This window comes from Astyanax mexicanus, chromosome 11 (assembly GCF_023375975.1).
Source record: "Astyanax mexicanus isolate ESR-SI-001 chromosome 11, AstMex3_surface, whole genome shotgun sequence".
Classification (NCBI taxonomy): domain Eukaryota; kingdom Metazoa; phylum Chordata; class Actinopteri; order Characiformes; family Acestrorhamphidae; genus Astyanax; species Astyanax mexicanus.
The window spans coordinates 38,864,639-38,891,840 of record NC_064418.1 but is presented as its reverse complement, the minus strand read 5'-3'; the positions used below and the strand labels follow the sequence as shown (position 1 = coordinate 38,891,840).

At 41.9% G+C, this 27,202-nt stretch overlaps 1 protein-coding gene across 3 annotated transcripts in view; it reads left to right on the top strand.

Annotated features, from left to right (window-relative positions):
* hdac4 (histone deacetylase 4) overlaps positions 1 to 27,202 on the top strand; it is a 243,633-nt gene that overhangs the window by 80,070 nt on the left and 136,361 nt on the right. For all 3 annotated transcript variants that reach the window (XM_022680188.2, XM_049485360.1, XM_049485362.1), the window contains one exon: positions 23,459 to 23,527. In XM_022680188.2, the coding sequence (XP_022535909.2) occupies positions 23,459 to 23,527 (69 nt within the window). The remainder of the gene's footprint in view (positions 1 to 23,458; positions 23,528 to 27,202) is intronic.

Here is a 27,202-nt window from a genome sequence, read left to right as displayed (position 1 = left end):
AGACAAGACCTGCGGGATTCTACTTTAAATACCCTAAACTAACTGGAAAATATATACATAATCTTGAATTTAATTATAACAACTCTTAACATTATTGGTGACTGATAATATGTGTAATACTGCATATTTTCGAATCGCTGGGCTTCTTTGTGTAAACTGCGTCTTTGTCTGTGCCGCCTTTGTTCTGTGTTGGCATCTGTACATGTGCATGATGATGCCCTTGTTCACCTCGATGTAGGCATCCTTAGTAGTGTACTTTGTAGTGCTGCTTAATGCTCCTTTTAATCTAGTGTGCTTTATGTATGCAAATAGACCCGTTTATTGATATTGCTCAATATTGTCCGGTGCGCCTTATAGTATAAATTGAGTTAAATTAAATATGCAATTAGCTTTCCGTATGAGTATGGACATACCATGTAGAAATTAGTCTGGGTTGTAATTCTAATTCTGTTTTGCAGCTAAATTCCTAGTTTCTAGGTCTTAATCAGCTGACTGTAAGATATTCTTTATATTCTCCTCAGACTGAGGCCACTCTTTCCCTTTTAGTAACTTCTCCAACTGTCTGCAGCCAAAAGAAAGAGGGAGGGAATGAGGAAAAAGCGAGTGCGTGTGAAGGGAGGTTCCACCCTCCCATGTAATCCCACGACCTGTAGAGAGGTTGCCAGAAACCAGGGTTATGAAAAGAAAAAGGAAAAAAGCTCAGGAGGAAAAAAGAGTCTGGGAAGGTACAGTACTAACGTCAGAAAGACCTACAAGTAAGAGATTCCTGGGTAATTGAGGAAAATGTGTTGGCCTATGGCTAAAATAATTCAGGGCTGATGGCTTTCCAAACACGGTGTTGGTAAGTCTGCTTTCTGTCAGGAAAGGTGAGTTAGTGTTTTGTTTTTTAAGGGAGGGGCTGGAGGAAAGGATATTGGAGGCTTTTGTTATGCTCTTGTTTTCGCAGCACCATTAATAGCAGGAGAGCTTCCCTCCACAGCAGTATTTAAAGAACTATTCATTTTTGCTGGCAGTTCAATATAGCTTTAAAAGCAGCACTTTGATAAACGCGGCACATGGCATCCCCCTTCCTCCCCGCCTTGCTGCACTCTTTCAGAGTCCATTAAAGCCTTTGTCGGGACATTTCCAGGTAGTCATCTTATGAAGCGTTAGACTTGAGGCATAAATAATATATGCGCTTTCTGTCCAACTCTTCATACGCTCCTCATTCAATAATAATCATGGTCTTCCTATTCAAAGATGGCAGACAGGCTAATGGCACACGGCATTAATTTTATTATCTCTCAACCGCTGGATGTACGGGAATGCGAGTCGAATGCCAGCCAAAACCTTCAAAGCTTCAACACCATCCTGTGGCTGTTTGAAGCTCAGTCTCAGTGTGGAGTTAATGGAAGGCACATTAAATAGCACACGGAGTGCAGAGTCCAGTCAGAATATTACATCCACACTCTTTTTACCCTGTTCTTTAATGTTGAGGACCACCACAGAGCAGGTAATGGCATGACACTGAAATGGTGGTGCTGTGTTAGGCCCAATCCCATTTCACCCCTTGGCTCTACCCCATACCCCTACCCCTCCTTTTTGCGCATACATGCCTATAGGTAGGAGTATCCTGATTCTTGTTAGGCTGGAAGGGTAGGGGGAGCCCTTAGTTAGCCCATCAAACAGAGATTTTTCAGATGCACCCTTCAAACAAAGGGCTATGGGAATCACTGGTAAGATGGCAGCACAAGCAATCAAAGAAGCCCACAGAATAGAAGTATTTTCCTTGTTAAAAGTGACGATTAGCACTCTGTTTCCATAGATTAATGTGTAGATTCAATGTTTTATGACCGAATTCTTCATAACAAGTATTAAAAAAATCACAAGTAGTTTGTAACTCTGTTCCAAGGGAAAGGGTTACACTCGAAAAGAAGGGGTAGGGCCAGAGGTGAAATGGGATTGGGCCTTAGTATGTTGAGCTGTGTGTACGAGTGAATCAGATGCAGCAGTGCTGCTGGAGGATTTTAACATTTAATACACTCCTACCCAGATTAGTTGGTCCACCTGTAGATGTTAAGTTGAAGACGAAAGCTCAGTTTAGTTTAATGTTCTGTGGGCCAACCTCTATTTCTTTATTGGTGGCCAAAGAATGCTGCCTACAGGACACTGTTCTCTGGATGTATTTAGTTTGGTGGACTATTCTCAGTCCAGTAACATCTCAGCGAAATTTAGGAACACCAGCAGCACTGATGTCCGTATCTGAGCTTTATATCACGTAAGCACTGGAAATACATTATACCATACACATTACTATCCACAGTGGCCAGCACAATGGATAATAATGATCATGACCTGTGGTGTCTGGCTAGAATTGTCCCTGAGAACAGACAACCAGGCAAAAAAGACGCTCCAACATTTATAGCCTTCTTCTGCCTGACCAGCATTGTTCTGTGTGCCTACGTGAAGGACAACGATGCATATATTTTCTCGTGAATAGGCAGCTTGAGTGATTCTATTCACTTTGTTAGTCTCTGAGCTAGACAGGTTACCTTACCTCACTCAAAAAAATCAGAATGAATGAGTGAAAATATATGGTCTGTCAGATGAAGAAGAGCAGAAAGAGCTGAAGGCTGATCAGTCAACCTTCACAACTACTCGTCAGAAAGATGATGAGGCAGATAGATGCTTACTCAGTTTATGGTTGTTTACTGAGTTTTTGCATTGTCTGTTATTGTGTATTGAGGCCACTGGCCGTGTCCCCTGCTCCTCCTCCTCTTGATGAGTGTACTAGCTGTAGGCTTTTTCCTTTTTTTTTTGGACTAGCAATTGTCTGGTCGGCCCTGATGTGCCCGGGCCTTGTTTGTGTGCTGCCAGTTGACTGGGCACATGAGCTATTCTTGGAAGCTTTGGGCTGTGAATTTGCCAGAGCACCTGTGGCTTGAAGTCCTCAGAGGAGCGGGCTGTGTGGTGAGACCGTGGCCAAATAATTACTGTGGCATTGCCAGTGGCTTGAATGATGCAGTATGATGAGCTGTTTTATTACACCCTTAAAATACATATAAATATGTGGTGTGGCTCAAGGTAAAAACTGTTAGGATCATTTTGATTCTCACTTTTGGCCTTGGAGTCATATGTCGTTGCTTTCTTTGATCTGGAAAAAGCTTGCTAATGAACTGGCTAGTTAGATCAGGTGTGTTGGAACATGTGAAGACCAAGCTTGGTAACCACAACAACAGTTAAAATCTTTGTTCAAACACTACAATATAGAGTTACATTCACAAATGCCATTTAAACCCTTGCTGTGCAAAACAGGAGGCTTATGTTAACCACATTCAAAAATAGCATTGACTTGACTTCTTCTTATCTGGGCTCAGAGGAATGTAAAAGGAATGGACCAAATACATAAAAGACCATCCAGACTGTTATCAGCAAGATGTCCAAAAGCCAGAGTCTGTCCCTGTTCCAGGGAAGGCCATGCATTTTTTTTTACAAGACAATACAAACTTACAGAGCCCGGGAGGGGACGTGTATAAATAAATAAATAAATAAATCGAGCAAACTATATAGCAGTTCTTGCTCACGTTTTTTTTTTAATCCAAGTGAACGATTTGGAATTTGTGCTCACGATCTCTTTAATTCAAGCAAATTTTTATGTGCACTACGTCAAGAAGCTCGGAGGGAAAGGAGCATTTTTCGCTCTTATACTGTTACAGGGCTGCTGTGAATATCATCAGTTATTTACATTTATAACCTGCTATTTAGTAATCCTCTAGTGTGACAGTGAGATGATAGAGTGTCCAGATTTTGCCGTAGTGGTGGCATCGCTACCAGTAGCCGAACCTTCGGCTCCCCCTCCTTAAGACTTCCGGAGCTTATTTTGCGACCAAAGGAACACGAATACAGTCAATTCCAGTCATGAATAAATTAAAATAAACATTTTACTGATGCAGGATGACTGTATGTGTGTTATATCAACCATATCAAGTCAAAGTTCTAATATAACAAAAGCATGACTGTGAACGAAGACCTACATATCCAACCTCTTAGGGTAATTAACATTAACACACTGCAGTTATTTACTCAGTTTTAATTTTGCTCATCCAGTGTAACAGAGCTACTCTTTGTGTTATTGTTATCTGTTGGTGTATCACAGAAATGTATAAACATTAATCAATATTACTTCTCAGCAGAAAGGCATTACAAAGAGTGAAAGAGAGTAAGGGAGAGATGGAGACATAAAAAGCATGGTGTCATTAATTGTCTGGATGACACAGGATAAGCACTACATGTCTTTTAATCATTATTTTCATTAGGGAGCAGATGGCAGATTAAATTCTTGGAGAATCCTGCAGATTAGAAAGGTCTGCTCAACCAGTCAAGGGCAAACACCAGCAGCAGAGGGAAGACATCACTACTTTTAGTTACAGGCACTCAGATAGGCTTGTTATCAGTCAGCCGGTTTAATGTGTAACAACGATATACCTTAGTCCATCTGAAAAAAATGAATATCTTTAAAAGTAAGTGAAGTGCTGTAAGATTTTCTGTGAAAACACTGCACTGACTTTGGACTTGGTGGATCAACACCAGCAGATGACATGACTCTCGAAACCATCACTGATTGTGAAAACTTCACACTAGACCTCAAGCAGTTTGGACTGTGTGTCTCTCCACTTTTCCTCCAGACTCTGATCCCTTGATTTCTAAATAAAATGCAACATTTGCTGATGATCAATGATGGTTTGGAGAGCCATTTCATCGGCTGGTCTTTACTGTAGGTGCTTTGGCTTGCTTGTGATGCTGCATTAGCGCAGCTTGAAAAGAGGCGTGGTGAAGCCCCTATTAAAATGTAGGAAATTCCCTGAACTTCTGTGAAAGGTGAGATCTCTGAATGAAGTTCCTGTAACTTCTCCACGGTTCTGTAGATAAATGTATTTTATAGTTATACCCAGTCCTGTATGACACACATGCATTTTAGCCTGCAGAAAACAGCATTTATTCCAGGAAAGGATTTTTATTCCTGTCTGTGTGGCTAAGAAGTAACAGTGTGACTCTTACAGAAGAAAGCTTCAGCTTATGTCCGGCAGTAATGAGCTGCTAACTGCAGACCGTTCTGTGGTTCTCTTTGCTTTTCTATGAAGGTTTGATGTGGCTATGACCAAATCCTCAGCTCCTTCAAATGTTCTGGACTGAAATGGTTCTCAGTAAACAGCTGTCTGTTCATTCACAAATCTCCTCAATGAAGCCACCATGAATCAGAGCCTGTGGTGCTGAGTGTGAGTGTGAGTGTGAGTGTGAGTGTGAGTGTGTGAGTGTGTGAGTGTGTGAGTGTGTGAGTGTGTGAGTGTGTGAGTGTGTGAGTGTGTGAGTGTGTGAGTGTGTGAGTGAGTGTGTGAGTGTGTGAGTGTGTGAGTGTGTGAGTGAGTGTGTGAGTGTGTGAGTGTGTGAGTGTGTGAGTGAGTGTGTGAGTGTGTGTGAGTGTGTGTGAGTGTGTGTGAGTGAGTGTGAGTGAGTGTGAGTGAGTGTGAGTGTGTGTGAGTGTGTGTGAGTGTGTGTGAGTGTGTGTGAGTGTGTGTGAGTGTGTGTGAGTGTGTGTGTGTGTGTGTGTGTGTGTGTGAGTGTGAGTGTGTGTGTGTGTGTGTGTGTGTGTGTGTGTGAGTGTGTGTGTGTGTGTGTGTGTGTGTGTGTGTGTGTGAGTGAGTGAGTGTGTGTGTGTGTGTGAGTGTGTGTGTGTGAGTGTGTGTGTGTGAGTGTGTGTGTGAGTGTGTGTGTGAGTGTGTGTGTGAGTGTGTGCGCGTGTGTGTGCGCGTGTGTGTGCGCGTGTGTGTGCGCGTGTGTGCGTGCGCATGCACGTGTGAGTGTGCGCGTGTGCATGCTTGCTCAGTACGAGGGTTTCACAGGTGACTGCTGTTTTTCTGAGAGCAGAAATGTGTGTGAGAGGAAGTGAGGGTGCGAGTGAATGCTCAAACCTTCTGACTCATCCATCCTGTTTGTCTCTCTCTCTCTCTCTCTAACACACACACACACACACACACACTTGTGCACACTCTCGCACACTCGCACAGATGTACCTGCCCACTGAAATCACGACATTTCTCACCCTCTTTCTCACACACATACACATTTTAACACAAAATCACACACATCTCAATCTCATTCATAATACCTGCCCACTGAAAACATGACACTACACCTGCACCCACACACACACACCCCTGATCCCGTGATTGCGCTAAATGCCGGTGTGAAACTGGAACAGATAATGCGGACTGAAAAGTTGTGTGTCTACAGTGGAAGCAGATGATGCTGATTGAATGGTTATGTCTGCGTCTGTGTTGTGTTTTTTCCACGTTTTTCTGTGCAGCTGATTCTGAAACTAAATAGACCTGTTCTGATATTATAGTAGTTCAAAATATGAAAAGACTTTGCTGTTAAGGTGTTTAAGGCCTAGTTCAGCATATATAATAACAGAAAATTGCCTTTTATAGGCTTCCTGCTAAAAGGCTCATCATATGGTAGGAAAACTGTATTCCCTACAGTCTATATATGGAAACTTTCTTGCAAATGCAACCTATTTTGAATTCTCAAAATTCTACCTCAGCCTATTCAGTGTAGCATAGTTAAGCCCCGCCTATTCATAATCCCAATTGTAAGGAGGGTTTTTACTCTGTATGTTTGTGTTCTTTATGATTATTTGTCATAAATGTGCAACTTAGGAATGCTTGCTCTTCACATGCTCGCACATAGCATCCATATATACTAGTGCATCTAAAAAAATATATATAATTTTATTGAAAAGTTACTTTATTTCAGTAATTTAGTTTAAAATGTGAAACTCATATATTATATAGAGGTATTACACACAGAGTGATGTATTTCAAGCGTTTATTTCTTTTATTGTTAATGATTATGGCTTATAGTCAATGAACATCCAAAAACTTTTTCTTTTATATAAAACCAATCTGTGCTTTTGGCAGTGTGGGCAGTATGCCAAGTCCTGCTGGAAAATGAAATCTGCATCTCCATAAAAGTTGTCAGCAGAGGGAAGCATGAAGTGCTGTAAGATTTTGTGGGATTTTGTGCACTGACTTTGGACTTTACTGTGATATAACACAGTGAACCAACTCCAGCAGATGACATGTCTCTCCAAACCATCACTGATTGTGGAAACTTCACACTAGACCTCAAGCAGCTTAGACTGTGTCTCTCCACTCTTCCTCCACTCTTCCTGATGTCTCTTGATTTCCAAATGAAATGCAAAATTTACGCATGGTAAGTGATGGTTTGGAGAGACATGTCATCTGCTGGTGGTGGTGTTCCACTGTGTTATATCAAGTCCAAGGGATAGATGGAGGTGTGACCTGTAGGACAGTATCTCTCCAGGAGCAGGGTTGGAGACCCTTATCTAGATACACCAGGGGCAGCTTGATATGGCCATATGTTCTGCATGGAAGTTATATTCTGATGGTTAAAGGACTTTTTTGGGGGGGTTGAATTGATGCATGCTGAGCAAGTCCAGGTGGTGTTTTTGCATTCTGCTCCTGTTCTTTTATCGGTATGCATTTTTCTGATTTTGAGAAACTTCAGAGACCAGCCCCTCAGCTTCCTGTTAGAGAGATAGAAGAGACAGACAGCCGGCGAGAGAGCGAGCGAGTGAGTGAGGCGCGCTAGCTTTGACATTTTTGATCACAGGTGCTGCAGTCAGGGGAGCAAAGCCTGCAGGCAGCACCGTGTCATTCTGTACTCCCCTGACACACTCTCACACACTCTCTCTCTCACACACACAGTCCCGCTGCCAGACTGTACAGAGAAAGTCTTTCTCTTTGTAGCCCACATGTCTCTGTGCTGGTGTCTCATTCTTCCTGCTTCTCTCCAGCTTGTGTTGAGCTATTCTTGTCTCTGCGCTGCAACAGTTTTACCTTTTCCTGTACATAAAGGGAAACTGACCTTTCACTGGTCTGGCCTTTCACAGGGCATGTTCCTCTGAGCTCCTCTATGTTCCTCAGTGCAGAGAGATGCTGCTTTTGGATCAGTGAGTGTGCAAACAAGGCTTCCTTCCTTTATCTTTAGAGCTTAAGCCATCGTAAAAAAGCCAATTAATTTTAGAACTAGCATATAAAAATAGATGAGGATGCTTATTTGGCCAAAATGGCCAAATATCAGTGTTTCCAGGGAATAACTAAAAAGTGTTAAAAGAAATATATATATACAGTACCATTCAAACGTTTGGAATAAAAAAGTTCCCATTCAGGGACATACAGGAAAAAATAAGAAGCCACTTAAAAATGATTTTCTTTGATTTTACCAAATTGATCACAAGCCACCAAACCAAGAACTGCTTGAATTTCTGCACCAGGAGTGGCATAAAGTTATCCAAAAGCAGTGTGTAAGACTGGTGGAGGAGAACATGCCAAAATGCTGTAAATGACAATTTCTGTTTGGAATTTGGGAGAAGTGTCCGTAGTTAATAGAATAGAACAACAATGTTAAATTTACTCAAACATATACATATAATTAGCAAAATCAGATAAACTGATTCCGAAACCGAAGTGGTCTCTTAATTTTTTCCAGAGCTGTATTTCAACCCTGACTCCACTTCTGAAGTTCAGAGCTCCAGTTATTTTAGGCACATATTTGTAGAACTTCCACCACAGTGCTGGTTGAGATTTGCAGTAGTTATATGACTGACTGTAAGCGGTCACTGATGGTGAATCGTCGTGATTAGTGCAGACTTATCCGGACAAAAGGCCTCTTTGTTGGTTTGATCCGGTTTCCCCAGCTGGCTTAGGATGGCTGTAACTGATTTTAATTTGGGTAAACCCTCCCCCTCCCCCCTGCACATCCTCTTCCACCAGTGACATAATGCCTGCTGCAGGGTTTCTGCTGTTAGGTCCTCTGGAGGTGACTAAGCACGCCTGCAGTGGAAAGCGGCAGCGGCGTGGCGTAGGCATGCTGCTGTTCTGTTTGTGCAGTTGTAATGCGGGGAGGCTGTGTCATCATTTTCCCTTCTGGGGTGTCTTGAGCAAAAACAAGCCAGTCCCGCTGGACTTTCGGCCGCAGCCCCGCCTCCTGGTGCAGACTGATGAGGGTTGTATCCAGTCAGCAGCACCCGCTGGTGATTTTGGAGGTATTGACGCAGTGTTTACGTCTTCGCCTGCTGGGGATGATAAACAGGACATGGCCTCATTACATGCTGTCGCTAGAGGAGAGCCTGCTGTGCTGAGAAAAAAAAAACAGCAGTCATTTCTCACAGCTAAATCAGTGCTCTGTGATGTGCACACAGGTGTGTTTCTCTGGAGCCTTGCTCTTGGAGTACTCAGCCTTGGATATTGTGGTGTTTAAACTAATTAAGAGGTTTTAGTGGAGTTTAAATGGAAGATCTGTTCAGGCGGGAAAAATCCTAGAATGCACAGGGGCTAGAATTGTGAAATGTTGATCTGTAGATGGAGTTCTTCTTAAAGAGCAGTAGAGTTGTGGGGTTGAACCATGGCAGATGAACACATCTTTTGCTCCTAATTCTAATCGGCTTTTCCTGGTGTTTGAATTAAGATCACGTTCCTTGAAAGCCATCAAAAGTCCCTTTTCTACATGCAATTTTTTGCAGTTTACAATGAGTGTGGTGTGCTCATGTACTGTGTGAAGTGCAGTCACTGTGTACCTTTACACTAGGAAACTTGCCGTCAGATCCCTCGTGGAGGAAGCCTGTTCAGGAGTGCTGCCCACAGGATTGGCCTGTTTGACAACTTGCTTCTGGTCCCCGTTGGCTCAGTGGGTTAATCCTTCACACTTGGGACTTCTGGGATTTCAGGGGCATCAGGGATATTGTCTGAGAACTAAAAACCCTGTGGTTTTGATGTCTCCGTATGCTGCTTCAGGCAGCTTGTGCTGTGCCCTTTAGCAAGGTATTTACCCCTGGATTTCTCCAGCTGTGTCTGGATTCCCCTGACCCTGCAACTGAGGCCTTTGGAAATGGCAAAATGTAAAGAACGAAGCTGAAGAGGAGACTGCACTCCTTGTACTAGTCCAAACACATTGATGCTGATGCCTTTCTAGCGTAGATCAATCTGTTGGCACGTTTTTATTAGCAGAGCAATGTGCTACCCCGCTGATTCTCATCGCCCCCTGCAGGCACGGAAGAACTCGTTTGAAAATCAACACGTTTCAAGGCTGTTGAACTCGTCAGTTCTCCAATCCTGGCACTGTTTTTCTGCAGTAGCTCCAGTTAAGAGCGGAGCTCTTCTCAGAAGAGGGAGCGAAAGAGAGATCAACCGGCGTACACACCGTGCTGGGGGATAATGACTAGAACCATGCCAAGTGGAGATGGGCCCTTATCATGGCTTGGCTCCCAGTCTCTCAGTTGTTGCATAACGAAAAGTGCCTGATTTCAGGAGCAATCGTTTCTCATCAGAGAGAGAGAAGTGGATGCTGTTAATGCTTTCCACTGTGCTGCTAATGGCTGCCATTCAAGATCTCTATTAACATATCCTTCCACATACACTCCACCCTACCCCCTCTTCTGTTCTCTGTCCTTCTTTCTCACTCTTGTTACATCAGTCACTCTCTGGTGTGACCCCTCCCTCGCCCGCTTGCGGTCCGTTCTACATGGACTCTTCGTGGCCTATGGGAGCATGGGAGTACGGGAGTATGAGGGAGGCTGGAGTGGAACCTCTTCCTCTGAAGATGCATGTGCTAACATGCCCCAATGGCCCTTCAGTTGCTGACAGATACTTGAGTAAGCGAGACATCCACTGCAGGCTGAACAGAAGGCCGTCCCGCCTCTGATGGCACATTTAGTCATTCTGTGTGCTCGGCGCCTCCTCTCTGTGGTGCTCTAGAGAGCCTTTAACCCCCTCAAAACCCCTCAAATCCCCATTCCTTGCTGTCCTGTCAACTCTGGAATGATCAGGAATGATAATTTTCCTCCTCCCATTAGAACAGCATGTGCCAGACGTCTGTACAAAATGGCCAGTGTCTCTCTGATGGCCTTGCAGGTGAGGCTTAGTGGGCAGTTGTCTTGGTTGATAAAGAGCTGGTGAGGTTCTGCTTTTCAGACACCTGGCAGATAGACTACTTTAGATGATCCTAAAATGGTGCCCATTTGCCATCAACAGGAGTCTTTTGATTCTTATTTTGAAATAAGCACAGTGTTTTTCAGGTGTCCAAGACAAAAACTGATTCTTGGTACAAAATCAGTGCTGTTCTATATTTCATACACTTCCATGTAGGTTGTGGAACTGGGTAATATCACTACAAAAAGAGCAGGGCCAACCTGAACAGGAGAGCAAGTTCTAGACAAACATGAAAAGAAGTGAAAAGAAAAAAGGTTACAGCTTGAGATGAGGACTGGAATCATTTCTCTACTCACTGGTGTCTGGTTAGTGGCTGCTAAGTAGCCTGTAAACACGAGAGGAACTTGGATAGGTTGTTGGAGCTGTGACCTGTTGAAAGGTCATCAGCTGCTATGAGCAATGAGGTGTTGAGGGGCAATGAGTGGCCATGCTTGCCCTGTAGACTTTCCAATGAGAACTGCATAACCTAAGAAATTAACACACTCCTTTCCCTCGTATAGCATAGCTTATAAACTTAGTTGGCTTGATAGCTGCAGTACCACAATATATACCACTGAAATGCTAAGCAAGCTATATTTTTGTGAAAGGAAACTGAGAAATGTAGTTGGATGACAGTAAATCTTAAGACAGCATGTTCAGGAAAGCACCCTTACAGTGTAGATAGTGGCTCCGCTCCATACAGGATTTATAGGTTCATTCTTTGAGTCTTAAGGAAGTAATAAAAAGTAAAGAGTGATGTGTTATTTGGGGTTTGTTGGGAGCAGTCTATATTTTCTTCTTTGTTACAGATGTCTTGGTTGGAAACTTGCCCTTGATAATATGACCATGTGGGGCTTGTGACGACAGCCCAACTGAAATCCAGAAAGTTTTGTTTATGGGTTTATTTTTTGGATGCTCAATAGGGACAGTGATGGGTTCAGGAAATATTAAACATAGGTCCCATCTGGGCTGTGCACTGCTTATGGTTCTTCCTGTAGATGGGATCATGTAAGGTTGAGGTAAGCTTCAATAATTGGGAATGTTGGATAGCCCAGCTGAGTCCCAGTAACATTAACACAGGTATAAACCCACTCACAACCAAACCCCACCTTTTCACCAATATGTGTGCTCTGTATGGGTCGACCAACTAGGAACTAAAAAGTTTTGTCTATAGGTTCCACTTTGGCTCCACATTTGGATGCCCAAAAGGGTCATTGGTTGGACCAGAAAAGGTTAACCATGTAGCATTTGGTTGTGTGGACTTGGGATTCATGGGATTCATGTAAGATTGAAGTGAGATGCAGTGACGGACCCTATGGGAAGCCCAAATGTGTCCAAGTAATGAAATCTGCAAACCTACTAAAAGTCCAAACCCAACTTTTCCACTTTTTACATTTATTCATGTGGGCTGTGTATAGGTTGCCTTACTGGAAGCCAGAAAGTTTAGTCCTTAGCTTACATGTTAGCCCCTCATAGGGATGCCCACCAAGGCTAGTAAAAGGTCCAGGCAGCTTTGAACACAGGTTCCATCATGGTTGTACACTGCTCAGGTGGCTTGTATTGGTTGGGGCCAATTTAGGAAGCCTGACATGTCCTGTTGACAACACAAGTAGCCCATGCCCAACTGGATCTCACCTACTTCCAACCATGTTCCACCCATATGAGCCCTGCATGAGCATGTTGGCCCGGAGAAATCTGAACAGTGGCCTGAGGATGTCCGTAGAGCCAGTTCCAACTGTGTCTGGACTATGTTCGCCCCAGGCACAGAGGCTACAGGCAGGTGACTAGCCCTTCCAACCCCCCTCCATCCTACTACATACTGCCTCCATCCTACTGCCCCAATTTCTGCCAAATCCTTGGCACCTCCCAGCACTGGGCACTAGACATTTGGAACGCAAGCCCTGGCAGAATCAGGCAGCCGAGACTAGTCAGTTGACATCGATTGCTGAATGTTCTGGTTATTGTAGTGCTCTCCATCCATCACCGTTTTCAGTAATGCTTATTCTCAGTAATGTATTATGAAAACATATCATCTACCTCTAAAGAACATTATCAGAATGGGCAGACGATCGTTACAAGCAGCATGTGAAGAGCAGTAATGTATCTAAATGGATGTGCCGCATGTTTGTACGTGTTTGTCTAGTGGATAAAAAATGTGGGATTAGCGTGGTTAGCTCGTATAAAGGCTAGCTCGTTAATGCAGGGAGTTGATGGGCCTGCTTTTTTCAGTCTCTCTCGCTCACAATTTTTTATTTTCTCACTCTTTTTCTCTTTCCCTCCCTGCTGTTCTGGCTGCTCTCCTCTTCCCCCTGCAGCCTCCCAGTGAGTCAAGGCAAGGTGACCTCACACAGACCTGTCATCAGCAGCCAGCACACTCTATATTTAGCAGCCTGTCTTAGCCCCCTTCTCCCCTGGAGCAGACCTTTATTCACCCTGTCTGGGTCCCTTTCGCTGTGGGCCATCCTGAGTGTTCCCAACCCTCAGGCTCCTCCGCTGCATGTCAGTAGCGTGCAGTGCTCAATATTTATTAGTTACAGCCAGAACAGAGACTGTTTTAGACGAGGAGAACATAATTAGCCTGTGTGTATGTGTGTACGTGAGTCGTGCGTGGGGGACAGAGGCTGCCAGTTTGTCCGTTTTTGGCATACCCCTCTCTCTCCTTTGTCAGGGTCACAGCCAGTAGATACCGCAGGGTGTGGCCGTCAGCTCTGCTCTGATTAGGGCTGCTACAAGTATCTTTTAGTAGAGTCACATCAGTCATGAAAAATAAAGTTAGTCCAGATTTCTGTTGATGATGATGTGTCCTAAAGTTGATCTAAAATAAAAAAAAAAAAAATCACTCACTATTGCAATATCCAAAGCATACCAGGGTCTGCACTTTGAAAATAGCTTGTATTTTATATGTAGTGGTATAAGAATATGTAGGATAATTACCAGTCAAACGTTTGGGCAAACTTTCTGAATTATGTTTGCTCTTTATTTGTAGAAAGAGCTACTGAGCTACAATTAAAAAAAATAGTTTGAGCAGTGTGGCAAGTCCTGCTGAAAAAAGAAATCTGTATCTCCATAACTGTTGTCAACAGAGAGAAGCAAAAACTGCGCACACTGCCAAAAGTACCAATTGGTCTTATATGATTTAAAAAAAAAGCCATAATCACAATGAACTGTTCAATGATATTCAATTCTTTTTGAGATGCACTGGTATTTATTTTATGAATGGAACATGATAAATGCTCAAAAATCATAATCAAATCTTTTGCATTGTCTTCTGTTTAAAGGATTTTCCTTAAGAGTTACCTGTTTGACAGTGACTTAAATCTAATTCAGTTCTGTATTTAAATACCAAAGTAGGTAAACAAGTGTAATGATTTTGAATATGCATGCATATTCCAATCCTCCACACAGTTGGTGTTTATCCCTTTAATCCCTTAAGCCCACGCTTCATCTTCACTTTCAGAACTACTTTACTGTCATAACACAACAGAGTTTCATAGTCCCTAAAATAGAACCCTGTGGGACTCCATGAAAAACTAAACAATTATAAAAAAAAAAAACAGTTATTGAATAATTTAGTTAAAGTTTGTTTTTGACTTGTGGGAAGTACATGAGTGGAACTGATTAAATGATTAGTTAATAGAATATTCTCTATAGTCCTGATTTGTAATCCTAGTTTTTTTTTGGAGGGGCTGTCAGTGTGTCTGTCTGGATGGAGATGGTGCAGAGATGGTGCAGGATGGGGTGGAGGGTGTTATCTTGCAGGAATCTGGAGATGGGGGTTCTGGCAGCTGATAAGACCTCTGTCTTCAAAGCCTGCAGAGCGCTGTAAACATGTTTGATGAGCTTTGCTACGGTTCAGTGGGTCGCGTCCTGAAGCTAAGGGGCTATTTTTACCACTACACTATAAGCAGAGAAGCGTGCCCACTTGTGTGCTCTGTGTGTGTGTGCGTTTGTGTATGGAGGCGGGCTGCGTGGGCATGGTGAAAGGTGGCTGTAGGGCAGTGTGGCATTTCGCTGAGGTTCTGGTTTGTCATGAATAAACTAAAGTTATATTTTTCTTCATGTTTGCTGCTTCACCTCTGGCCAGGCTCTCTGGTCAGGTTGAGGAATGAAAGATTAGCTTGGGGGTGAACAGCAGAACAGGGCCCCAGTAGCCCTCAGTCCTGCTCATTTGATTTTCTCATTCTGAAATGCCTCCAAGCCTTTCACAGAAATAGCATCTGTGGCCGTCCTTTGTGTTTTCCCCCTCTCGAGTCTGAGGAGTCGAGTTTATCGCAGTGAGACTGTGGCCTTTGGCAGATCGTCCAGTAGATGGTGTGTAAATGTTTAATATAGGGCTGCAGCAATTGGTCCACCAAGCTGGCAATTGTGGGAAATGCTGTAAGTAATGCTCCGTGACCTTTATATAATCTTACATGTTGTTGATATCATCAAACATTCTATCTGTATTTCTGTTGCTTTTTTTACTGATTGATTTCTGTTGGTCAAATTTGAATGTGGTAGTTGTTGTTTATATTGTTTCTGTAAATATTGAATAAATTGATTGAAATGACACAAAACTATTTGAGGGTGAAAAATATATAGTGGATTATAAGGCATACTAGCAATTAAAGTCTATTTTCTGGTCTGTCTTCATACATAAACATTATAAGGCCAATAGGCAACACTAGTAAGGAACAGGGGTGTCGAAATATTTTCCTTCTAATTCAGCAGATATCACCGCTGGGTGGCGAGACCTGTAAAGACAAGCTAAGCTAAGTAAACAAAACTTTAATAAAAAAACAAACAAAAAAAAGTCAAAAGTCAAAAAGTTAAAGTCAAATGAGAACTGAATGTTACACCAGATTTCTCTCTTGAAAATTGTTTATTTGGGTGAATAAAGCGCTTTTTTTTTATTTACAGTAAGTTTAGATAGCTAATGCCACCCGACAGTGCTACACTGAGGAACCAGTAAGCTAGGGCGATATTAGCTAGCGATTAGTCCCACGTAGCTTGCTTTATCACAGTAAACATGAAGACTACAGGCTGATATACTCACCTCTGAACGGCAAAAGAGCTAGCACTTAGTGTGGTTATCGGCTAATGCTAATGCTGCTTCAGCAGTGCCAGCTCGGGTTGGCTTGTTTACCAGCATGACCAGCAAGACCAAGCTAGTTGACCAGCAATGGCCAAGCATGACCAAAACCAAATGCATCATGTACTGTGCTGATCAAGAGCTGAAGAACCAGCAAGCAAAGTTCAGTATAGGATATATATTTTACCTGGATGACCAGCATAGACACTTAAAGCTGACCTTGAGCTGTAGTTTCAGCAATATAATATCGTTATCAATATACTATCCGTCCAAAAAGAATATCTTTTCAGGCTAAATGAATGAAGATACTCAGATGTGCTGCACTTTCACACAAAACATCAGAGAAGCACAGATTTTCAAAGAATCTGCCATACAAACACACACAGGGTTTATAGCTTTTACCAAAATGAGTCCTGAAGACTGAAGATTTCTTCTGAAAGCTTCTTTGATTTTACACATAAAGAGCACCATGCAGCACAGAACAAAGGAGAATGCATGAATATTTCTATGTATTTGCATTTAGAAATAAGATAAAAACATAGTAAATACTGTACATCCCTGGAGGAATGATCTAGTTTATCAGGCTAAGAAGTCACCTCACAAAAAGGTGGGCTTTGTTTTAGCACCACCTGCTTAATAAACTCGTGGTCATTGGTCATTTACATTCTTCAGCTGTTTTTCTGCTAATGAAGTCGTATTTGTACATATAAAGTACAAAGACAAAGTAAACCCATAGTAATAAAAGCCTTAATTTAAAGACTTCATGTTTGATATTATATGTACTACCAACAATAGAGTAGTTCACAAACCTATATTGAAGCCCAGTCATGCAAAAAATATCAATAAACAATAATATTAAAATAACATTGCATACCATGAAACCCCCAGAATCTTGTAAAATACCCCATCATACGTTTTTGGTCATACCGCCCAGCACTAGGGACATGTTAGCATGGACACTGTCTTGCCTGTATCTTTACAGCACAGGGCTCTACACTGTAAGTTGAGATGTCTTCCTCCCACAACTGTTAATAAATGGTTCATAGACTTTTGATACAGTAGCCTTTTTGTCAGTTCCACCTAGATGGGATTAGCCTACTTTGCCCTAAACACATTGATTAGCTTTGGGTGCCCAATTCCTTGTTTTTCTTTTATCACACTTCTCACCACTGTTGGTAGCTACCAACTACAGCTCAAGTCTTCAAGCTTGAGCAGTACTGTTGAATCTAATGTATGTCCCAGGCATCGATATGTGCTGTTGTTGTGGGGTTATCAATGTTGTTCACTTTATCTATAAATTGTCTTGGTTTTAACTTATTAGTATTGATGGAAATGCCATTTTAGTTATGTTTTTCATAGAGATGGACCTGTAATGACATTTTATTTAAAGTTGAGCTTGCTAATCATCTATTCATGTATAATACACACATTCCTCTATATGCTGCATGTTTGTGATTTTTGTGTGAATGTGTTCATATGTGAATTTGTGTTTGTGTGTGTTTGTAACCCTGGGTCTAATGCCACACAGACAGACGGACTTCTCCTCATCCAGCCCATCAGGCTCTGGTGTCATCTTTCTGCCATCTGCCACTGCCTGCCCGTCTGCCCGACTCACATCTCAATACCACAAACACACACACATACACACACACAGACAAAAATCAGTCCTGTGCTCTGTTGATTACAGTTAATTATAGTTTAAGTGTCTGTTTTGTTCAGCGTTTTCATGTTTTGGTTCTGGGCTGAAGTGTTAATGCGTCACTTTTAGTACTAAGTGAGAAATAAGGCACAGATATATTTATACTTGATTAATAAATAATTTCTGAATTATTGATGCTTACTAGAAACAAATTAGATCAGGGTCTAAAATAGTCTGTGATGTTTTTAAAGCTAATGTTTAGCTTTATACGTTTATGAATGACCAAGCAAATGAAACAAGATGGCGTTTTATCAAGTTTTTGGGGAAGGGCATCTGGTCCAGTGTAGTTTATGAGTAGGAACATAAGGACTGACAGGTTGGGGCATTTGTAGTGACACACGGCTACTCGGTAAAGCATCACTGCCCACTGCTGAATCACCAGTTACTGTGAACTATGTAATTAAATAACTTATTTTTATTTCTTTTTTAACCTTGTGTGAATCCCTTAGACTGAGTGTGTTCTGTTAAGTCTGTTTGTTTTCATGTTTCTTCTGTTGTATTTGATTATAGGTGTGATTTATAGGTGTGTTTGTGTGTCAAATGGAAAATTCATTTGGGCTGCACAGCATATCATTTCAGTATTGTTATCACAATGTGCACGTGTGCTTAGCCATTGCATGTAGTATTATGGATCATGTGGTGTTGTACTGTTGGTCACATTAACAGACACTCTGTACAATATTCTTTATAGTTGTTATTATGATTATAATGGATGTTCTTATTCAATGGCCAGTATGATCCAAGTAGTTGTTAGCAACCCAGCTTATGTTATGCTAGACTCTGTCTCTCGTCAAATTTATTTTCTAAACCCACAAATGTTTAAAACTGGGTTAAACTGTTGTAGCATCATAGTTTTTTTGCATTTAGTTTGTCTAAGATGAAAACGGAGAGTTTTTCTCTAATTCGATGGAAATAAAAATTATTTTGTAACAAAATATATAAAACTGCATTTTTACTGAACATCTACCATATTTTTTAACTGTAAGGCTCACTTAAAGTCAAAGTTAATTTTACACCTTATAATCTGGTGCGCCTTATGTATAAAAACTACCAGTCTACACTGAGTTTTCAGTGACGTTTCTCCAGCACTAAGGCTGGGTGCAGCAGCATTAGCATTAGCCGCTAACCGCAGCGCTAGGTCTGTCACCATTTAGAGGTGAGTATTTTGCAATGTAGTCTGCTTGTTGGCCATTCATATTTCTATAGTGAAAAATCCACTTTGCTACTGATTGATTAGATTTTACTGTAAATGCAAACTCGATGAAAGAGGTCTGAGACGTTTGTTCTGGAAAAAGGAGGCAGGTCTACTGAATAATTACAAATCTACCATAAGGAGATTTTGTTTTGTGAGACATGTTGGGTTATTGACTTCTAGAGAAATGTAGGTATTGTGTATTGCAGAAAATCTAAATATTGCAACGTCAGAATGCCAGAACCCATATAAACCAGAAAGTAATATGTGTTATTGTAGTGCAACAGTGGTGTAATGCTTCCGGTTGAGTTCTGCTCTTTTTGCGGGTACTTTTAGCGTTGTGCACACGTCAGACTGATTAAATGGTCGTTGCGGTGCAGCCTGGCACGAGTGCCTGGTCTGAGGAGACTTCCAGAAATAGATCAGAGAGCAAGACAAGCGTTCACCTAAAATAAATAAATAAAATAAAATAAAATACCCGAAGAGTTCCCGTTCTTCCTCTCCGTCTCTGCGGCCTCCTTTCTTATTCACTCCTCTCTTTATTCTTCTCTCACTCTCAGACAGAAACTGAGGGCTGTCTGCAGAGCGTGGAAGCATCCTTCTTTAACAGCCACTCCTGTGGGGGTGTGGGATGGGGGTCTCTCTCTGCTGAATCTTTCATTCCTCTTGCTTTTCGTCATGTATTAATCATACCCTCAGTCTGGCTGGCTGGAAATAGCGGTGAGGCAGAAACAGAAAAACAAGAGTGTCTGCTCTGGCAGTCACGTGTGGCCGCTGCACATGCAGCGTGGCTTCAGCATGAGGGACTGCTGATTGCACTGCTGCAACAGACCTGTCATCACTGCCTCCATCCATACACCTCTGCATCTGCATCCACAGACTGGCAGCTGGGTAAATACACGTCACTACATCTGGCTTCTGCTGTTTTGTATAGATGAGCTTTGATCACTGATAACTGATCACCAGGACTGTCACTGTTTACTGCTGACTATGATCAGTAGCTACACTCTTAAAAAAAAAAATAGAACACTGGTGAACCTTTACAGGAGTGGCCGGCTGACCGAAATTATTCTAAAAGGGCATGGACAACTCATCCAGGAGGTCACAAAAGAAACCAGAACAACATTTAATGAAAAGCAAGTCTCACTTGCTTCAGTTAAGGTCAGTGTTAATGATTTAAAAATAATATAGAGACTGGTCAAAATAGTGTCCATTGGAGAGTTCCAAGGCAAAAAACACTGCTGACCAAAATAACACGAAGGACCATCTCACATTTACCAAAAAACATCTTAATCATTTCTGGGACTTTGGGTAAATGTTCTTTGGACTGACGTGACAAAAGTGGAACTTTTTGGAATGTGTGTGTCCCATTACATCTGCCAAATGTGAAACAGGGTGGTGGCTTTGCTGTAATAGATGGAACCAGGAATTCAGCTGTTTACCAGACAATCTTGAAGGAGAATATCCGGCCATCTATTTGTGATCTCAAGCTCAGGCCTACTTGGGTTCTGCAGCAGAACAATGATCCAAAGCACACAAACAAGTTCACCTCTAAATGGCTTAAAAACACTAAAGGAAGGTTTTAAGAGTGGTAGCCTATTCAAAGTCTGATTGAGATGCTGTGGATGATCTTAAACAGGACATTTGTGCAAAATTGTTTTAACATTTGGAAGATTTCTGAGCATAAAAGAGTGGGCCAAAATTCCTCCACAGAGATGTGAAAGACTTGTTGCCAATGATCAGTAAAGCTTGAACGCAGTTGTTGTTGAACATTAAACATTGTTGTTTTATTCTATAAACTACAGACAGCATTTCTTCCAAAATCCAAAAAAAAAAAAATTGTCATTTAGAGCATTTATTTGCAGAAAATGAGAAATGGCTGAAATAAAAATGCAGAGCTTTCAGACCTCAAATAATGCAAAAAAAACCCCAGAAAGTTCAGCAATCAATACTTGGTGGAATAACCTTGATTTTTTATTACAGTTTTCATGCATCTTGGCATGTTCTCCTCAACCAGTCTTGCACACTGCTTTTGGATAACTTTATGCCTTTACTCCTGGTGCAAATATTCAAGCAGTTCATCTTGGTTGGATGGCTTGTGATCATCCATCTTCCTCTTGATTATATTCCAGAGGTTTACAGTTTGGTAAAATCAAAGAAACTCATCATTTTTAAATTCTCTTATTTTTTTCCAGAGCTGTGTATTCTTGCTGTCTACAAAATACCTGGGTGAGCAGTGTGTGTGTGTTTGTGTACATGCAGTTCTAAGTTTAGTACTTTTCCTCACTCGATTTTTCACGTTTTTTTTTTTCTTTCTCAGTAAATAAGTAATGCTGCTGCTGCTGCTGCTGCTTTCTCTATCAAACACAAGTCTGTCCTTTGAGCTGCCGAATGCTGCCTGGATGCCAAATCCAGGATAATGCATGCAGAGCCAGTTCTCGGATGGTGAACAGGAGAGGGCATGCAGGTTTCGAGTCTCCTCGGCTGGCCGGAGAGTTAATAGATGGAGGACGTTTTGTTTTCGCTGGCAGGGCAGGTGGCTGGGTTGACGCACTCTGTCCCACTCTGGGTGTAAAAACGCTCGCCGGCTTCTTTTCATGCACCAGAACCATTCATAACACTCCAGCTGTCAAGGCCTCATCACAGAGTTCCCAGCGCAGAAATTGCCTTTCATGGTGAGACACTCGGGATTGAGGAAGAGGGAGCAAGACGGATCGGGTTTGGGCGCGATGCTGTAACAGATGCAGGGAGAGATGAGACTGAGAGCGAGAGACGGAGTGGAGTTAAAATGAAGGAATGAGAGGAATGCAGTGGATGGATAGTCTTCTTCTTTTTATAGAACCAAGACAACTCAATGAACCATTTAGATGCCTAGATGGCTTCTCTACCTGGGTTATAGTGACTATAACAATTGTTCCACAAGCATTACGTGTCAAGAAAACCTTTTTAGTACTAACATGTAGAATCATTTTTGATTAGTTTAGTTTATTTCTAATGTTATTCTATTTTCTTCTCGATTAAACAGGCCATCTATCCCATTAATAATCACTAGTAATACACCCAACACTATGAGGTTAAAGACTAGCATACAGCTAACAGACACCTGTTCTGACCGAAATTAATTTTCCGAAAAAATCATTAGTGCTTTCTACCCTCTAATTTTAACCAATCTGTGGGACTCATTAGTGATTAGGGCACCTGGGGAGCAATTGTGGGACAGGTGCCTTGCTCAAGCTAAGGATATTAGCATTGGGGATTGAACCAAAGACTTTAATTTTGAGCTTTATAACTTTACTAAAGTTTCTGTCTAGCAACCAGATTGACCTACATCCAGATTGACCTCCATTGACAGAAATGCAGCATTAGGAATCTTGGTAATAGCATTAGCTTTCCTGCCTGAATAGGGAATTGAAATGCAGTCGTCTACATGCAGTAATGGCATTACCCACCACTCTGAACACTTTTTCTATTTTTCTCTTTCTGATTGCACATTTCCAAAATCAGCAGCAGCAGTGTGTTAGTGAGTGGTACACAGTGTTACTGTAATAGTAAGTAGTAGCTCTAGTTTTGAATGGATTGTGAGTCTTCTCTGGGTAGATGATCTGTCCTCCCCCTCAGAGCAGATCTGACTGCATGGCTGATGTGTGCTAACCGTCGTGTGTTTGTGAGTCAGCTCCGTCATCGCCTGCCTCCTAGCAGTCTCCTTTAGTGACTGGGCTTGTGCCTGGAATAGCTGATGACTAGAAACCAGGGAGTTTTAGACCTTGATACCTGTCCTATTTCTTTCTTTCATTCTCTCTCTGTCTCAGTGATAATACCATCAGTCTCAGAGTCTCAGTATAGTGTTTAAGAAACTGTTTTTCTGTTCCTGTGGGTAATATGAAGCTCAAATATGTGCTAAGTACACTTGTCGTCTTAAAGTCTGGCTGTTGCCTGCTGGAAATGCTGTTTTTGCTTTACTTTATTTTAAGTCTCTGACACTCTCTGACATGCATTAGACATGTATAAAGCCCTGTTTGGATGGGATTAGGTTTACCTGGGGAGGTATGGTAATGCATTTTTACTCACACATGTCTGTAAAATGTATGCCTGACTGGCTTAGGATAAGAAATCTGTGTATAAATTACTTAATAAATGATTTAATGGGAGTAGCTACTTGATTTATGCACTCCCATCGCTTTTACCTAAACACCTGATTATAACCAAGCTTATAACTCACCTGTTGTTATAATGGAATTCTCTTCTGAAAATATGCAACTGCATGTTTAACACATACTGTATGTACTGACCTAAAGCTTTGTCTCTATTTCTGGATATGGGGATTGAACATCATGCTGGTCTATCAACTCTGTGGCAAACGTGATAAGGTGTTGTGCTGATATCTGTCCGTTCAGATGTCTCTCACTCTTCTGTACTCTGACCAGCCGACTGTTTCTGAATGCCAGTCTTCCTTCTCTCTGTTTCCACAGATGGCCTTCCTAGCAAAGAGCAGCCACTGGAGCTTCTGAAGCCATCTGGACTCAACCACATTCCCTCTGGTAGGACTATTTGTTCTGTGTGTGTTCGCGTGTCCGTCAGTAGACATATAGCATCCCTGTGGGCTCACCTCAGAGCAGCATGTCCCTCCAAGTTCAGCCAGGCACTACACACAGTGCTGCCTCATTAAATGCCCATTATTCAACTGTTCTTAACCAACGAGAGATAGAACAACAAAATATGTTTCTCTCATATGAGCTTTTACATGGAATATTCAGGTTTCACAATGTACCCTGCTTTCATTTTGCTCTTTTTTTTTTTTTTTTTTTTACTTGTTCCTTCCTTGATTACAATTTTTTGTCTGTCCTGTTGGACGATGTTTTGGCAGTATGGACCAAATTGAGAGGCCCTGCATGAAAACAACATACTCTACACACTAGGAATATGGAGAAATATGGGTAAAAAGTTCAATAAAGTAGAAAACAGTATTGTTTGTGTCTGCTCTAAAGTTGGCGTTTTGTTTGAACCTTCAGTCAGGTTAGGACAGAGTTTTGTTTGAATCTTCCTTCAGGTTGGGGCAGAGTTTTGTTTGGGTCTTCAATCAGGTTGGGACAAAGTTTTTTGGGGGATCTGCATTCAGATTGGGGCAAAGCAAAGTTTGAGTCTTCAGTCAGGTTGGGACCAAAGGGGTTGCTGTCTGGTTGGGATAGATCTTTGTGGGGATCTTCTGTCAGTTTTGGACAGCTTTGTTGGGCTCAACAAGTCAGATCAAAACAGAGCTTTTTTGGAATCTTCTATCAGGTTGAGACAGATTTTTGTTGCTGGGACACAAAGTTGTACAAAATTGAAATTGGAAATTTGTTGGGACATCCATGTTGAGGTCTGCAGTCAGGTTGGGATCACAGCTTTGTTGGGGTCTGCAGTCGGGTTGGCACCAAAGCTTTGCTGGGGTCTGAAGTTGGGGTGGGACCAAAGCTTTGCCGGGGTCTGCAGTCGGGTTGGGGCCAAAGCTTTGCTGGGGTCTGCAGTCGGGTTAGGACCAAAGCTTTGCTGGGTGCTGCAGTCGGGTTAGGACCAAAGCAGTTTGGGACAGAGCGTTATTGGGGTCTACAGTCAGGTTGGGACGGATCTTTGTTGGGTTCTGTAGTCAGTTAAGGACACAAAATTGTTGTGTCTGCAGTGAGGTTAGGACATAACTTTGTTTGGGGCTGCAGTCAAGTTGGGAAGCTTTGTTGGGGTCGGCTCTCAGGTTGGGGTAAATCATTAGGGAATGCGGTTAGGTTGAGACACAACATGGTTGGAACCTGCAGTCAGTTTGGGACAAAGCTTTGTAGGAATCTTAGATTGGGACAGATCCTTGGATCTCTGTTGAGATGTTCTGTCAGGTTAAGATAGATCTTTATTGGTGTCTGTAGTCAGGTTCCTGCCAGGTTGGAGCAGAATTGTTGCCATAGTCAATAAGAGGGCTTACTTTTGACCTGTGGTCAAACTGGGATATAAATTTGATGTTTTACATTTGCCGGGAGAAAAGTGGTTTGTTTGGTCACAGTCACATTTGAATTCAGAACTTGCTCTGTGTTTATTGGGTTAAACTTGGACAAAGCATGTATGTGTGTTTGGGTCAGTACTAGCAGGGTGGCTTGCAGTGGTTGGCCACAGGCCATGTTTAACTTTGATTTCCCCTAATTTAGTGGTTTACCTCTGTCCGTTTCTGGAGAGTGTATATGCACACATGGTTAAGTGAATGAAGTACCTCGCTAGCAGCCGACGTTATGAGGACCTGAGTGTGTGCCGATGTTATAATGATCTAATAATGCTGGATTTCATCCATTTAGGTGTTAATGCTGATAACCCAGTTCATAAGCCTCTGTTAGAAGAGCTGCCTCTGACAGCTGTTATATAACGAATGCCTCTGGGTGGACGTTTTATGTCGGTGTGTGAAGCTCACTGGTACATTTACTGGAGATCAGCTTGTGTTGATTGATGATGTTTACAGGACCTGTAATCTGCTGTTAATGAGAAAGACCTCAATAACTGCAGGCTGTTTGCGGTTGTATTTCTTACTCTTATTAGAACGTAGCTGAAATGGTAGACTAGGTGTGAGTTTAATTGGGTTTTGAGCTCAAATATTTAGGCAAGGTTTGAAAGGAAAAAAAAAAAGTTTTGGGGGGATATCTTGGATTTAGTGTGAGTTTAAGATGGGTTTGAGTGGCACATGATTTATACTAAGTTTATACTAAGTGCTTATACTAAGATTTGTAGATATGGGATTGCAGACGGTTTGGGTATGATGAGTTTAATTAGTGTTGGAATTACAGGTTTGTTACAGATTTGATTTGGGCTGGATGTAAAGTTAACAAGTTTTAAGTTGGGTGCTGCTAAAATTGGTACCTGTCTGAGTTTAAAATTGGTAAAGACTGGATTTACATTTGGTTCAGATTATATATAGATTGGGTTTCGGTTAACTGGATTTAGCAAAAATGGGAACAGAGTTTAAGTTTGGTACAAACAGGGTTTAGATTTGGTGTAGACTGGGATTGGTCTAAGCTTGGATGGAATTTGGTTAAGACTGAGTTTAAATGAAATGGGTCCAACCAGGGTTTAAATTCGATACAGACCAGGTTTACGGTAAGTTTGGGCTGAATGGATTCAGACAGGGTTTAGACTTTTACCAAGGTGTTGTAAAATTAAATTACTAAATTTAGCATGGGCTGAGTTTGGGCTGATTGGGTTCAGACAGGGTTTAGATTTGGGACAGACCAGGTTTACAGTAGGTGTTTTGGAGACTAGATTTAGGCTAGACTGAGTTTGATTTCAGACAGGGTTAGATTTGGTACAGACCAGGTTCACAGTAGGTGTTATAAAGACTAGATTTAGGATGGACTGAATTTGGGCTAAATGGGTTCAGACAGGGTTTAGTCCTGGCACAGACCAGGTTTACAGTAGGTGTTTTGGAGACTAGATTTAGGCTAGACTGAGTTTGGGCTAAATGGGTTCAGATAGGGTTTAGACTTGGCACAGATCAGGTTTACAGTAGGTGTTTTGGAGACTAGATTTAGGCTAAACTGAGTTTGGGCTAAATCGGTTCAGACAGGGTTTACATTTGGTACAGACCAGGTTTACAGAAAGTGTTTTGGAGACTAGATTTAGGCTAGACTGAGTTTGGGCTAAATCGGTTCAGACAGGGTTTAGATTTGGTACAGACCAGGTTTACAGAAAGTGTTTTGGAGACTAGATTTAGGCTAGACTGAGTTTGGGCTGAATAGGTTCAGAAAGGGTTTAAACTTGGTCCAGGCTCAGACAGACTCCTCAGACTCTTACATAGGTGGCAGATGGTACCGATCCCTGTTTTTGGCCATGTGGTTGTCTTCTCTGGAGACAAGCCCACTAACCACAGCCCCTCTACATCTTCTACTTCCTTTTTTTTTTTTTTTTTTTTTACTAATTTGTGTCTTCCTGTCTGTCTGTCTGTCTGTCTGTCTTTAGGCTTCTGTGTCTGTTGCCCCACTGATGTCCTAGTGATGTCTTCACTTGATGTCCTGTTTGTTTGTGTGTGAGAGAGAGACAAACAAGTGGAGCTATTTTAATAACAGATATTTCCTGTTAAGAATCTGTTGATGCATTTTGTCTTCATATCAAAATGCTGTAATAAATACTGTTCATCGTGAAATGTCTTTAAATATTGTGATATAATATTTCACAGCTCTGCCATTGTGTGGTTATGTGCACCACAGCGG